At 35.8% G+C, this 16,176-nt stretch overlaps 1 protein-coding gene across 5 annotated transcripts in view; it reads left to right on the top strand.

Annotated features, from left to right (window-relative positions):
• The window catches only part of WAC (WW domain containing adaptor with coiled-coil), an 84,450-nt gene extending 71,787 nt beyond the window's left edge, over window positions 1-12,663 (top strand). For all 5 annotated transcript variants that reach the window (XM_059183821.1, XM_059183823.1, XM_059183820.1 and 2 more), the window contains exons 9-14: window positions 1,411-1,533; window positions 2,429-2,577; window positions 6,052-6,170; window positions 7,631-7,817; window positions 8,907-9,034; window positions 11,194-12,663. In XM_059183821.1, the coding sequence (XP_059039804.1) occupies window positions 1,411-1,533; window positions 2,429-2,577; window positions 6,052-6,170; window positions 7,631-7,817; window positions 8,907-9,034; window positions 11,194-11,263 (776 nt within the window). In that variant the 3' untranslated portion in view covers window positions 11,264-12,663. The remainder of the gene's footprint in view (window positions 1-1,410; window positions 1,534-2,428; window positions 2,578-6,051; window positions 6,171-7,630; window positions 7,818-8,906; window positions 9,035-11,193) is intronic.
• Window positions 12,664-16,176: the final 3,513 nt, after the last annotated feature.

Genomic DNA, 16,176 nt, shown 5'->3' with positions numbered 1-16,176 from the left:
AACAAATTTTTAAATTCATTTGCATTGTGTAGAATTCTGTGATTAGTGAAATCCCCAGTTTAGGAATGATCTTTGTTTCATTTTGAAATTCACATTTGAGCTTCATTCTTTTGAGTTTATATCCTCCATTGTTTAAAGCCTTCGGTTTTGTAATTGAGTTAGCAATATATGGATTTTTCTGTATTTTTTAAGACTTGTTATGTACCTGGTGTACCTGGTAGTTACTGGAGATAAGCTGTTGTGTCTGCCTAATGTTTATGGTAAATTTTTTTTTTAAGTTAAAACAAAGAGCATTTCCCAAAGCTGATACAAAAACACTTGAGTTCTAGCACATTTCAAGAAAAACCTCTGGTATATGGATAAATAATTATTTGGAATATTAAAAATAGGGTGACTACTAAAAGTGGGAATTCAGGTAGTTCCTTCTTAAAATACTTGAAAAAAAATTTGAGATGGGAGGTAATGGATAACATTTTCCTGGCTAATTGTTAATTCCAACTTTGCTTTTCATTATGCTACTAAATTACTTAACCTAGATTCAAAAAAGTCTGAGTAAAAGTGGATATAGTTTTAATTCACAAACTAAATAGTCCTAAGATCATTGCAAAGTTTTCTGTTTAGAATAGTCAATTTTGACTTGTGTACATTGTCACATAATGTTATTTATCAGTAGTAGTCAGTGGTTAAGTTCTTCCTTTATCTTAAAAATGGAGCTATTTCAGGTATTGGTCAATAACTTTGCTTTTATTGTACTTTTCTGCATTTTGATTTTATTCTTTTTAGATAACTATGCCCTTCTCCTGTTTGATAGGTATATGTCTTACTAGGGAAAGTGGGGCTTTTAAACAGTTTGAAGAAGTCATAACATGAAAAAATTTCAATAATAAAAGATCTTGTACTGTAAAAATCCATGATGTTCTTAAATTACCTAGCTTTTTAATGTCTTTTTTTAAAAGATTGTTGGAGAGGGTGTTGGTAGGGTTTGAATGGTTAGCTTGTCTAATAAAGCATTTGCATGAAATAGCTACATTTGTAACTTACCTTTTGTAATATGAAGTTACATGTAATGCCATATTATATGTAAGTGTAATATATACATATTACATATGTAATATGTAAATGCCATATTAGCTATCAGTGAATAGGTTTCTGGTATAATCAGAAGTTCCAGTGAGCACTTAAAATTTTAGTGCAAAGGAAACCACTGTTTTTCCATGCTACAAACCCATTAAGCTTTTTTCCTCTGCCTCAGATCATTTATCTCTAGACCCATTTTATTTTCTAGATTCCTGTTTTGAGAGTTCCAGTTTGAAACACGGCAGTTTTCTCTGGGGTTGCTTTAAGTTTTTGAGTCGTTACTAATGCCTTAATATGCCTCTGTTTTTATTTTAATTTAAGATCTGTTTTTAGTTCTTACAGCAGCTGTGACACAAGCCTCATTGCAGTCCATAATTCATAAGTTTCTTACTGCTGGACCGTCTGCTTTCAACATAACTTCTTTGATTTCTCAAGCTGCTCAGCTCTCTACACAAGGTATTTATTTTCTTAGGTATCACTGGAATTGTATATTGATTTGGAGGGGGATTCATAGCATATTTTTCTTAGTCTTCGAAGAGATTAGCTGTAATGATTTGATGTTTGATTTTTTTTTTTACACTAGTATATACAGTATTTTTATTTTTTGAGATGAGGCGAGCATTGACATTTATCTTGCAGTATTGCCATCAAATCTGTAATACATCCTTAAATCAGAGTTTGTCAATGAAATATTTTACCTCAAAGGTGAATGTAAACTGGTATGTCCTCAATCTTTGTGAAACATTGAATATATTTTAAGAGTTGAAGTTTGGTTCATGTTTGATGTTCGATGGTTTTTGACCAGAGGATACAGAAATGCTTAAGTCCTTACTTGAATGAGCTATTTCTCTTTTCTGTGAAAGCATCCAATGGAAAGAGACATACATAGGAACAAAGGAGAAATGAAAGGTTCACTTTGACTTGTCCCCCAGCCCCAATTCAGAAAATTGATAAACTGAGCCAGGAATACTTATTTTAAAATTGAAGTATAGTAGTGAAAAAGACTTATAACCCTCAGGGTTAGCCTCATGAGGCAGGAGATACAGGCCTAAATGTAAATTAAGAAAGAAATAAGAATAGTGAGGATGCCTTCCATATGAGAATAGGTTCAGGCTTACCTTCTTGCTTCAACCTAAGAAGGCGGTTGGGAGAGGCACTCACTGGGTGTCCTTGGTTCTGATCCACAGCTCATTTTACTTCGTGTGGGCCCAGTGAGTACTTTCAGACTTTCTCAGATAAGTGAGTGTTCTCTTTTGGGGTTCAGGTGGCATGTGGAGAGATGGAAAGACCTCTGCACATGTATTACAGAAGTTTGGGTTTATTTAAAATTAATTGCTTCACTTTTTCACAGCCCAGCCATCTAATCAGTCTCCAATGTCTTTAACTTCTGATGCGTCATCCCCAAGATCGTATGTGTCTCCAAGAATAAGCACACCTCAGACTAACACAGTCCCAATCAAACCTTTGATTAGTACTCCTCCTGTTTCATCACAGCCAAAGGTATGTTGCCTTTGAGGGAAATTTGGAAAAGAAAGCACTCACTTTTGGAAAAAACAAGCTTAATGTTTTAGAATCTGTCGTGTAGAAAAAGCCCTCTTGAAGAATGTAGTGGTGGAGTGAATGATGGGTGAGAATAGACACAGGTTAGAGTCTCAGTAAATTGAGGGGCTAGAGGAGGGGAATTGCACCTGCCACTTTATTACTATTATTACTCAAGATTGTATTTGTTTGAGAGAGAGAGAGTATGAGCACAGTGGGTGGGTGGTAGAGGGACGAGCAGACTCCTCACTAAGCGAGGAGCCCAACGTGGGGCTTGATCCCAGAACCCTGAGATCATGACCTGAGCTGAAGTCAGATTGTTATCTGACTGAGCCACCCAGGTGTCCCCATCACCTGTGCTTTTACATGCTGATTGTTTTCTCTTCCTGACTTTGGGATTTGTGACATGGAGAGTGAAATAAGAAGAGTATACTATTAGCTCTAAAGGATAGGAGAGAACAGGTTTTCTCGTGGCTTTTCCTCCCATACTTTTATTTTAGAAAGGAGTCCATTTCTGTGCTAAGAGCTTTATATGTGTTATTTTTAACTTCCTATAATGAGAATCAACTACTGTTTGCTTCATTTATTAGATAAGAAAATGAAGCCTTCAGTTAAATCTGGGTTTTGTGGTGGAGTCAGAATTTGAGGCCTTGGTCTTACCTGAACACAGAACCCATTTTACTCAGCTGTACTACCTGTGTTTATCCAGGCAAGGTCTTTCATGGATGACTCCCCAGAGCACAGTTAAAAATTGTTGGTCTTTTCTGACTGGACTAGAAACAGGACCTTAACAATGCTACACTAAGATTTTGTATTACATCATTTAGTCTTGTACCTCCCACTTATGCTCATTCTTGGCTTTACAGTCCTACTGTACCAGCAAAACATTAAAAGATTTGGAAGTTGGCATATGCAAGTTGCAATTGTCTTCTTCTTAATTGTAAATTTAGGAAATCTAAAAGAGGGCTATTTTAATTCTTCATGCCAAAGATCCCCCCCCCCCCCCCCCCGCCAGCCCCAAGGTTTTATTTTTAAGCAGTCTACTCAGTGTGAGGCTCGAACTCATTGTGGGTAGTAGATTTGAATGCTCTACCTAGGCCAGCCAGGCGTCTCGCCAAAAATTTTATATTGCAATCAAATCAGAAACAGAAGCCTAAAAATAAAAATGCATTGAAACATGACTTGAAAGTGTTTGTAGGCACGGTTTAAGGCCTTCCTTTTGGCTTGTCCCTTTCCTGTTTATTTATCTAAGTACGTTTTAGGGTCAGTCTGGACTGAATTTTTTAATTCTGTGTTAAAAGTATTCGTTTAGGGTGCCTGGGTGGCTCAGTGGGTTAAACCTCTGCTTTCAGCTCAGGTCATGATCCCAGGGTCTTGGGCTCGCTGCTCAGCAGGGAGCCTGCTTCCCCCCTCTCTACCTGCCTCTGCCTACTTGTGATCTCTCAAATAAATAAAATCTTTTCAAATTTTTTTTTAATTTAATTTTTTATTTTTTATAAACATATATTTTTATCCCCAGGGGTACAGGTCTGTGAATCACCAGGTTTACACACTTCACAGCACTCACCAAAGCACATACCCTCCCCAGTGTCCATAATCCCACCCCCTTCTCCCAAACCCCCTCCCCCAAGTATTAGTTTATTATGTAATTTCTTACTGTTTGCCTGCATTTTGATGGAGGAAGATAAAAATGTGAGTTTCAGCAATAGAGGCCTTACTACTAGAGCTTAAAACTCATCCTCAGGGTAGTATCTTCAGAGTACAATAAATGATGACTAAAAGTGAAGTAAGTGGTAGTGTTAGTTTTACAGTCATTGGTAAAATCAGCATTTCAAATCCTGTAAGCATATGGCTATCGGTTTTTTGCATTTGAAAATTTTTCCAAGTTTTTTTTTGTTTGTTTGGTTTTTTTTAAGTGGGCATTCAATAAGTAATATGTAGACCTTGGAAAAATGTTCTTACCTTTCCTTTTCTTTTTTTTTAAAAGATTTTTATTTATTTATTTGACACAGAGAGAGCACAAGTAGGCAAAGTGGCAGGCAGAGACAGAGGGAAAAGCAGGCTCTCTGCTGGGCAGGGAGCCCGACTCGGTACTCGATCCCAGGACCCTGGGATCATGACTCGAGCTGAAGGCAGCCACTTAATCAGGTGCCCTGAAAAATGTTCTTTTATGTTTAGAAGTAGCCAGGATATTGAGATTTGTTTGAGAGAATATTAATCAAAAAACTCAAAAAAAGGGGGTGCCAGGAGCACCTAGTTGGTTAAACATCTGCCTTCATGTTGGGTCATGACCTCAGGGTCCTCAGATCTAGCTCAGCAGGGAGTCCGCTTTCCCTTCCTCTGCCCCCCTCCCCCCTTATGTTCTCTCTCTTGCACAAATAACCTAAAAAGAAGAAAAAAATTTTTAAAGAACTGCTGTTGGAGGGTATGACTTAATTAGAAATGGCTTTCAATCTGCCTTTGTGCCTTAATTTGGGTCTTATATTTGAAACTACTTGGGTTTTCTCTTTGTGGCATCTGAATATATAGTATATATATCCCCACTGATAGTCACGGACCTCTTGTCGCACCACTGTAGGATAACATCTCTTTGAAGACTACTTCGGTTGAATTTTCTATGGGCCATAGCTCATTTTCCTAATACACCAGTCTATAATTGTCTGCATATGTGGTTCAGATTTGAGCAGCTGTATTTGTAGAATGTGGTAACATTAATTTTTATTGATATAAAAGTAACAGTAAATCAGAAGAGCTGTTTTAGTGTATTGGAAAGAAAACTGAGCTCAACATTAGGAGAACTAGTGCTATTGTGCTAAGAAAGTAGTCTTATGGCCCTAGGCCATTTTATGAAGAAATTAGATTTTAGTCTCAAAACTAGACTCTCTTCTAACTGCATGAACTTTATTTGATTCTAATTCTTTAAATCTCTAGATTTTTCAGAGTTTAAGATTATCCAGCTAAATTTGGAGGGGTGTGTGGATTTGGGAACTTAATGAGCATGATTCACACAATTAAATATGTCTATATCGCTAATACTCATTTTATTATGAAACAGGTCAGCTCATGTTATATTAAGAACTATTAAAGAATAGAAATAACAGGGGGCGCCTGGGTGGCTCAGCGGGTTAAGCCGCTGCCTTCGGCTCAGGTCATGATCTCAGGGTCCTGGGATTGAGTCCCGCATCAGGCTCTCTGCTCAGCAGGGAGCCTGCTTCCTCCTCTCTCTCTGCCTGCCTCTCTGCCTACTTATAATCTCTCTCTGTCAAATAAATAAATAAAATCTTTAAAAAAAAAAAAAAAAAGAATGATGTCATTTCTTAAAAAAAAAAAAAGAAATAACAGGGACTTCTCATTGATAGTACTTTGCTATTATTTAATGACTGTGGTATTTATCTGTGTAATAGAAGCCTGTCTCACCAGATTTTGACATTGCAGGTTAGTACTCCAGTAGTTAAGCAAGGACCGGTTTCCCAATCGGCCACACAGCAGCCTGTAACTGCTGACAAGCAGCAAGGTCATGAGCCTGTCTCTCCTCGAAGTCTTCAGCGCTCAAAGTAAGTTGATAAGTGCTGAAATACTATTCTTTTCATTACTATTGCATGTGGCATTGTTTGAATATTATAAAATATATGTATAATATAATTTGATCTCATTAGAATCCATGGATAGGCTAAGTTTTATGTATTAAAAGATTGACAGAGGCAGATCTTATGTATAAATAAGTGGTTATCTCCAGTAGGGAAGCCTTGTTATTTTTGAAGAATTTTACTTATTAGGATATGATAGGATTAACAGTATGTGATTGATACCTGTAGGTAGAGGGCACCTGATGCTGTAATACTTGACTTGTTGGAAATGACCTCATTTTTAACTTCCTCATAGGAGTTTTAAATTTGAGTATTGGTGAAGCCAAAAATGTTAAATCTAAAACTTGGTCCAATATTTCCCAACTGGTATGTGTTAGGTTTTCCTCATAGCTTCAACTCTGACCCCTGTATGGAATGCTTGTCAGATAGGGCTGTATTGTGTTGTCACATTTCTTTGTTAATTAACAAATACAACTTTAAATGATTTTCATTTGATTGATTTTCCTATTTTTATTTCTTGCTATGAGGTGGCAAAATAATTCAACTGTTGTTTTTATTGTTGTTTTCTAAACAAGCATTTCAGAACTTATACATCCAAATGAGAGTTGTTCCCTTCAAAATAATCACCTTGGGAAGCTGTCTACTTACTCCAGCAATGTTGCCATTGCTCAGAACATTTTTGGGAAATTCTTCTTTTAAATTGTCTTTAGAGGCTGCAGTATTATTTTAAATATCCTCAGTGATGAAAACTCTTCATCCTTTGGGAGATTTAGTTTTTGGAAATAACTGAAATTCATTCAGAGCCAAGTCTGGTGAAGCAGGTAGGAAATCAACTTGGGTGATTAAATTTTTGGTTCTCACCACCATATCCCCAAACCCTGGCCCAAACCATATAGTATTTTAGAAGAATATAAATAGTCTCAGAGTGTTATGTTTTTGGTCTTATTTTGCCACTGAATTCATTCATTGCTGTCCAGTAAAATGCCTGTATTTTGCTTCACATTACCTACTTTGTTCTGATGTTAAACAAAGGCAATATATTTTTCCCCTCTTTATCCACATGTATTTAAGATAGAACGTTCAGTTGTGCTTTATATCTACAACTCTTAAAATGTGACCATTTCTTAGTTACATTCTTACTAGTGTTTCTGGTATACAAAATGAACAGGTCAAATTTGGAGAGCACTCTCTAAATTTAACTGACATTAGTGTTTATTAAAAGGGCTCTTTTTCCCCCAAAAGTGTGTTAGAGGAATACATGATATAAATACGTATACTTTGGATTTTAAATTCTGTTTATTTGATGTTAATATAACAAATTTTTCTTAGGAATTTGGATATCTTTAATTTAGTAGAAGTTATGGACAATTTCTAGGATGCCTACTTGTTAAAACATTGTACACATTCAATTCTGTTTTTTCTTCCAGTAGCCAGAGAAGTCCATCACCTGGTCCAAACCATACTTCTAGTAGTAATGCATCAAATGCAACAGTTGTACCACAGAATTCATCAGCCCGACCTACATGTTCATTAACACCTACGCTAGCAGCACACTTCAATGAAAATCTCATAAAACATGTTCAAGGATGGCCTGCAGATCATGCAGAGAAGCAGGTATGACTCACAGCAGGTATTTTACCTGTGGATGAGTGACAAAAATACAACTTCTACTTTTAGAAAATCTAATCTAGGTCACTGAATTTAAGCTTTGTTTGAAATAACTAATTCCTAATTAGATTGTTTATAGTCACTCTATAAAATATTTTCTAAGTATTTGTTTTAAGGTATTTAGGAGATAATTTGTTACGGTTTCACATAAATTTTTTTTTTTTTTTTTTTAAGATTTAATTTATTTAGCAGAGAGAGGGAACACAAGCAGAGGGAGTGGAAGAATTAGAAAGAGGCTTCCCACCAAGCAGGGAGCCTGATGAGGGCTCGATCCTGGGATCATGACCTGAGCCAAAGGCACATGCCACCCAGGTGCCCCTCCCATAAAATATTTTAATATAATTATTGTTATAACTTCCATTACCAAGTACTCAGCATTTAGCACTGTGCCACGTGTCTTCCACTTCTCAAAACTGTTAACTGGTACAGATAATGAGTTCTCCATTTTACCAGTGAGGCCCTTAGGACCAAATAAATTAGAATACCAAGATCACCCAGTTAAAACAGCGATAGGGCTCAAAGCCATGTGCTTTTCCATTCAGCCAGTTCTGCTTTGGAATGAGGGACCTTTGAACATTTCAGTAACTGCCATTGGCTTCTCTTCCCAGTGATTTACTGACTGAAACTTTCTCTAAGTTCACAGAGTTAATTTGTATCTTATGACACAAGGCCCTTTTATCAGTGTTACACCTGAACCTTACTCTGGCTGACTCAGCATCTTTTAAAAACCACAAATCATGAGTTCTTTTATCCTAGTGCTATCAAATACTAAAATAGGAAATACTGTTTTCTCCAGAAATTGAAGGGGACATTTTTGAAAATTATCTCCCACCAATAGAGACAGGTTGTTTTTTAATGTTTTTTGTTGTTGTTTTTTAAGAAAATAATTTCCCCCCTTAGATTCACTATCACTTTTGTGGATTTAAAGAAGAAGGATTCTGTAATCTTGGTATAAAGTTGTACTCAAATTTAATGATTGTTATTTTGTGATTGTGACTTATATTTTATGTGATCTTATAATCTCTCTAATTATAGGCATCGAGATTGCGAGAAGAAGCCCATAATATGGGAAGTGTTCACATGTCAGAAATTTGTACTGAATTAAAAAATTTAAGATCGTTAGTCCGAGTATGTGAAATTCAAGCAACTTTGCGAGAGCAAAGGTAAGGTTTTTGTGGTCAGAGTTTTTGTCTTAGCATTATATATCTTAAATCAGACTGAAGGATATAAATAAAATTTCATTTCTGAAATTTAAACTTCTCTTTGATACATCCTGTTCCTTAACACTGTAATTGCATTTTAAAAAAAGATTTAATTTGGGGAGGGCAGTGGACAAGGGGAGAGAATCTTGAAGCAGACTTCCTTCTGAGCGCAGAACCTGACATGGGACTCTTTATCTCTAGACCCATGAGATCATGGCTTGAGTCGAAACCAAGAGTTGGCTCAACCAGCTAAGCCACCCAAGCACCCCACACTATGACTGCATTTTTATAATTTAATAATATGCCTGGTGAATGGTAATGGTGTCTAGATTTTAATTCTCTAACCCATGGTAAATGCTTCATTAGACTTTATTCTTACAACTCTGTAAGGTACAATAATATTTTAAAAGTGAAATGGTAGAACACTATTAACTATGCTGTAATCTTTAAAAAAAAATAAAAATACTTTTAAAAAGTGAATTGTTGGGCGCCTGGGTGGCTCAGTGGGTTAAGCTGCTGCCATCGGCTCAGGTCGTGATCTCAGAGTTCTGGAATCGAGCCCCGCATCGTGCTCTCTGCTCATCAGGGAGCCTGCTTCCTCCTCTCTCTCTGCCTGCCTCTCTGCCTGCTTTTGATCTCTCTGTGTCAACTAAATAAATAAATCTAAATCTAAATCTAAAAAAAAAATAAAAATAAAAAAATAAAAAGTGAATTGTTGACAGCAACTAATTATAAAGGATCTCTTCTTCGATTAAGGGTAGTACACAGTTGCTAAGTTTTAGTTGAAATTTCAAGTCACTATTAACATTGTCTTTGGATCACCTAGAGATCTCTTAGAAATCTGGTTGTCTAGCAAGTATACCTATTTTCTGAATTGTTTTCACCTAAACATTTATTGTCTCACATTTCTTAGTCTAGTATCCTACTCAAGGATATCTACATCCCAGTAAATAGTACAGATATTTTTTTAATGTGTCTTGCAAAATCAAGGACAAACTTTTAATGCCCTCTCACATCCTGTTTGTATAAGTTACTGGATCACAAGCAGAGTTATTCTTAACATGAAACTGCAAATATTTAGTAAATACCAAGTAAGATTTTATCCAATCTTTCAATTATAAAAGTATCTGGAGTTATATTGTGAATAGGAAGTAGGATTTGTTGACTCTCTGTTCTGAAAGTACTTTAAGCATACGTAAAACTTGACTGAATTTTGGCTTACTAAGATAGGTGATTGGACTTTTGGAAATTATTTGCAGCCTCAGCTATTGACACAGTGTGCACTGGTAAATAGCAGGCCACTTTATGATTACGCCTAATTCTCTGGTACAGGCAGTATGTATCATACTTTACAGAAGAGAGGGGTCAAGGTCAAAAGGGGAATAGTTTTACGAAGTTCATGGAAATCTCTAGTTTGTTTTAAATATTCGTATCAGTTGGACATTGACTCAGCTCTGTTTTTCTGAGCCTATGTGTATATTGAGAATTGTTCTTCAAATTAAGCTTCTTGTATCTTGTTAATTCTAGGCTTACTCTGTTGTGGCCTAGAAAACACACAAAGTATAGGTTTGTCTCATATTTAATATCTGCTGCCGTGTGTGTGTGTGTGTGTGTGTGTGTGTGTGTGTGTGTGATTGATACAGCAAACAAACCACATTTTAAGTCAGTCTTTATAGTCAGATTATTGAGAAATCGTTAGAGAACTAGGAAACATTCTAACTTTTGTTATCCTAGTTCTTTAATATGTCGTACATTCACTGGTCATTTTGTTTTAACTCTAATCCATATTTATTTATTTTTAAAGATTTATTTATCTGAGTGGGGAAGGGCAGAGAGGGGGAGAGAGAATTTCAAGCAGACTCTCTGCTGAGCACAAATGCCCCCATGGGCTTGATCTCACAACCCTGAGATCAGGACCTGAGCCGAAACCAGAAGTCAGGACACCCAACTGTTTGAGCCACCCAGGTGCCCTTAGGTTAATCCACTTTTAATTACTTAGTCTTAATTATAGTTACTTATTTTATCTTTTTAAGATATTTTTGTAGTAAAGTTTTGTTTGTTTTTTCTGTAACATTTATATATGAACCACACAAGTTCTAATGCTTTCTTTTATTTTTCAGGATACTCTTTTTGAGACAACAAATTAAGGAACTCGAAAAGCTAAAAAATCAGAATTCCTTCATGGTGTGAAGATGTGAATAATTGCACATGGTTTTGCATACAGGAACTGTAAATCTTATTGCCCAATCTTAACATTTTTGAGCTGCATTTAAGTAGACTTTGGACCGTTAAGCTGGGCAAAGGAAATGACAAGGGGATGGGGTCTGTGAGAGTCAATTCAGGGGAAAGATACAAGATTGATTTGTAAAACCCTTGAAATGTAGATTTCTTGTAGATGTATTCTTCACGTTGTAAATATGTTTTGTAGAGTGAAGCCATGGGAAGCCATGTGTAACAGAGCTTAGACATCCAAAACTAATCAATGCTGAGGTGGCTAAATACCTAGCCTTTTACATGTAAACCTGTCTGCAAAATTAGCTTTTTTTTAAAAAAAAAAAAAAAATTGGGGGGTTAATTTATCATTCAGAAATCTTGCATTTTCAAAAATTCAGTGCAAGCGCCAGGCGATCTGTGTCTTAAGGATACGATTTTGAACCATATGGGCAGTGTACAAAATATCATGAAACAACTGTTTCCACACTTGCACCTGATCAAGAGCAGTGCTTCTCCATTTGTTTTGCAGAGAAATGTTTCTCATTTCCCGTGTGTTCCATTTCCCTCTGAAATCCTTGATCTGATTTTATCCATTTTTTTAAGGCTCCTCTTTTTCTCCTTTCTTAAGGCACTGTTGCTATGGCACTTTTCTATAACCTTTTCATTCCTGTGTACAGTAGCTTGAAATTGCAGTGATCGAGCATAACCCACTTGTTTGTATAAATTATTGAGATCCATTTGCACCCTGTAAGAATGGACTTAAAAGTACTGCTGGGCATGTGTGCTGAAAGTACATTGATTGCTCACATATAAGGAAATGGCCCAATGAACATGGTTGTGGGAGGGGAAAGAGGAAACAAAGCTAGTCAGATGTGAATTGTATCTGTTGTAATAAACATGTTTAAACAAACAAAAAATTGTTATTTTTCTTTTCCTTCGGTCAGTGCATATTAGAATTTGAACTACCTGGGGATTCTTTATCAGAACTATTCTTGTTGAATATTTATACTTAATTGAAATAATTCCTTAAGGGAGGTTTTGTTTAAAGCATATTAACAGGAAATTGTGTATAAGATATTTAATGAAATACAAAATTCAACAAGAATGATTAAGTCACTTCCCAAGTGGTTGTCATTTGTTATAAACCCTGGTTTAACCTGTCTTGCTATTATGACATTTCATTTTGAAGGATGTTTGTGTTGTAGCTAACTGTTCAAGTCTGGTGCTGACTGCTGTTCTTAGCCATCACAAAACGCTAAATTTGTGTAATTGGAGCTTCCTTCTGTTATCTGGAAATGGTGGGAAAGCTCAGCTTTGTATATTGTTTCCTAAAGTATATTAAAATAAAAAAAGAAACTATTGCTACTATAAAATTACCTTGGCTTTTTTTTTCTTTTCTAAAATATTGGTCACATGGCCTTAGCATGACACTGCCAGTATTTATCAAATCACAAGGGTTTCTTTATGCAGAAAATTTAATTTCAAAATCTTACCTGATCTAGAGACTTATATCCTGTTGAGGCAGATATATTTATGTGCTTTCAGAACTGCCAGCACCAAGGGCTTATTTTGTAATGTTAGACAATGTTGCATTTTTGGATATGAAAATCCCAAAATTGCTCATGTGCTTTAAGCATATTTAAAGTATAGATGATAATGCTCAGACCTTTCAGGAAACTCAAAAAGTAAAATGTAAGCAATAGTATGAATGATATTTTCTAAAATACGAAAAGAAAATGTTCCAGTGTAGTTAAGAGGAATTAAAATCTTACACTGGAAACTTTTTGTTGTTGTAACTTGAGCATACTTTTAAAATGTAAGAAAAGACAAATGTCAAATCCTATCATGAAATGTTCATACCTGTAAGATTGTTAATAACATTCTCTGGGCTTGATTAGTGCATGTAAAATTAACTCCAAAGAGCATTGTTAAGCTAGAACTCTCACTGATGGAGTCCTGTGTCTTTCCTGGGAAGAAGTGAGCAATTTGTGATGTAGTAGGCAAATGTTTCCTGATCAGAGGGCGACTTGACTTGTGATTTAAGGTAAATTTGAATTTTATTTGCTAATAGTTTATTGGTCTGTGTCATCTTATTCCTTTGCTTTAAAAAATGTTTACGTCCCTAAGTGAATTGCTCACATATATATATAGGAGAAGATGCCTAAAATGAAATTTCTTGGTGAATTTTTAAACAAAATTAAAATTTTTGTGGAAATATTTTTACAATATTTGATTCACTTATTCTGTAGTAAATTATTTTAAGTATCACACTTTTAATACATTGTGTCCAGCTACTAACCTTGAGATAACCAGGGAATATTTATTAAAATAGGCATAATATCCTCAAATATTCTTTATATAGTTGCCATGGCTTTGAACGTGTGTCTCATTTTGATTTGCACCTTGGTTCATATAATTTGGAAATAGAAATACAAAGAGCCCCTAGGAAACCTCAGGGTTTTTATTTTTAAAAAGGACGTTAGTAGTCTTCTATTCAAACCTTAAAAACTGATACTGTAATAAAATGTATTTTGTGAAGGGGGGATCTGTTAGAAAGTCTTTCCTCTTAACCAGCTTTACTACTTTTTTCCAGTTGTTTCCTGTTTAACTACTTTGACTACCTTTTAATTTTAAAACTTGGACTATAGTCCAACTCCAGTTTTTAAGCACACTGAAAACTCCATGCTTCAACTTTTCTTTAAAGACATGATGCTTCTTTTAATAGCTCAGATGAATGGTTTTATCTTCTAAATTTTATAGATCTTTCACACTTAGAAAACCTTGGAAAGGAGGTACTTAAAACTTTGGGAAGATGAATTGTACCCCATTTCAAACAATATTGTTTAAACCCAGTTAGCTGTAAGGGATTATTTCAAAGCGGGAGGTGTTGTGAAGTAATTTACTCTGCAAACCGGAACTACTGTAGGTCAGGACTTAAAGCTACTGTATTTAGATGTGGGGTTTGAATATACAGATTTCTTTTCGATACCTGTAAATACGGCTATATTCTTGTATTTGTACTGGAGTGTACAAAATGACACTTAAAGTAATAAATATGTTTTGACTATATTGTGCAGTTATTTCAGAACAGTCTTTTGAAAGTCTTAGAGTGCATGATTTGCATTTGAGTAAGAAAATGCTAAGTTACTGCTAAAATTACAGTGTTTCAGAAGTTTCAACATACTTTCTTAGCACTATTTTAATGAAAATTTTGGCTTAAAGGTCTTTAAAGATCTATAGATCCTCTTGCCATATCCCTTTTTCCTGATCTGAATTTTGGGAGTGCCCTCAAGTGGTCTGCCTAGAGCCCTTGGCTGTAAGAATTCTACTCTTAGGTCAATTTCATCCAGATTGTCTTTAGTATTGAACTCTCTTCATGAGCTCTAAACAGCAGTCAGTTTAGGTGACAAATTCTCTGAAGAGAACTCTTGTACTTCAGAGTTTATTCTCCAGTGTCCCCGTTTCCAGAAACTGTTACTGTTACTCTCTTAATGCCCTCTATGTGATCCATCATCAAGACCCTCCAAACTCTCTCCAAAATGTATTTTGGATCTGAGAGCTCACTATCTCCATGTTTACCCCTCTGTTCCAATCCGCAATCCTCTTCTGAACCAGTCTGCTGCCACAGCCTCCTTCCTCTTTGCCACACATTCCTGTCTGTCCTCCAGACTGTTCACCAGAATGAAATTAAAAGAAAAAAAAAAAAACCACCATTCTGTTCATAATCTTAAATCAATGATTTCATATACTACAAAATTGAGATCTCTTACCATAGCTTGTGTTCAAGCCCTTGAATGCTACCACAATCTTGTCTGCTACATTGTCCCTCACTCACTGTAATCTCACTTCAGGATTTTTGTATTTTCTGTCTGGAAAATTTTGTTTTTAGACTTGCACAGCTAGCTGCCCATTCAGTCTCTGCTCAAAGGCCACCTCACACTTATTCCTGATCTCCCATCTAAAAGAACACTATCACTGTTCCTTCACTTGTTTTCTTCAAAAGAACAGTGCCTGATACACACTAAGTACTCCAGAAATACATGTCGAATATATGTTTCCATAGCCCTTCGGAAACAAGTGACTTAAAATCTGATTTACTTTCAGTTCTTCCACCTTGGGAAAGAAACAGCAACTAGTTACTTGGGTTTTTGTTTGTTTTCTGTTTTTAAAGAAATTACTGCAATTTACTAATGGTTACCAAAACCTAACTCCAAACCAGTTTTATTATTACCATTATGAAATTTGATCTAAGAAATTTAATCAACTGATCCAGTAATAATTCGAGCGCTTTCACAGTAGGAATCTTTGATAGGTCTGTTTGGTTCGGATGAAACCTTCACATCCAGTCACACCGTTCTGACTTTATAGGGTAGGGTGTGAGGCAAGAAACATTCAAGTCAACATTCTAAGATGTGTCACTAATAGAACATCTCTACTACAAATAAAGTCCTGCAGGAAAATGGAATTTAGGAATACCCTGCTTTTGTGATGGGTGGAAAGATTTAAAAGATTTGACAGGCCCTTGATAACACTCTATGTACTTGATAAACAGGATCTTTTTCATTTTCTAAGGTGCCTAGTGTTTCGTTTGTTCAGCCCGTGTGGCTGCATTTGGATCAAAAGTCTTACCTCTTTGGGTAGTTAACAGGATTATTAACCTTGGATGAGAAAGGCAGAATGCAAGGACAGAACTGTCTCTTGTGTATCTCCCAGACCTAGAAAAATGAGCACATGCACATACTAGGTGCTCAAGATGTTTGCATGAATGAGTGAATGAAATACACATTTTAAGTATTTAATCTTTAAACGAGTTTTTTGTTTGCTTTGTTTTAAATCGGAGAGGGAGTGAGCACACATGGGGATTGGTAGGCAGAGGGAGAAGGGGGCTC

The sequence above is a fragment of the Mustela lutreola genome, chromosome 8 (genome assembly GCF_030435805.1).
Source record: "Mustela lutreola isolate mMusLut2 chromosome 8, mMusLut2.pri, whole genome shotgun sequence".
Taxonomy (NCBI): Eukaryota; Metazoa; Chordata; class Mammalia; order Carnivora; family Mustelidae; genus Mustela; species Mustela lutreola.
This window is presented reverse-complemented; position numbering and strand designations above follow the sequence as displayed.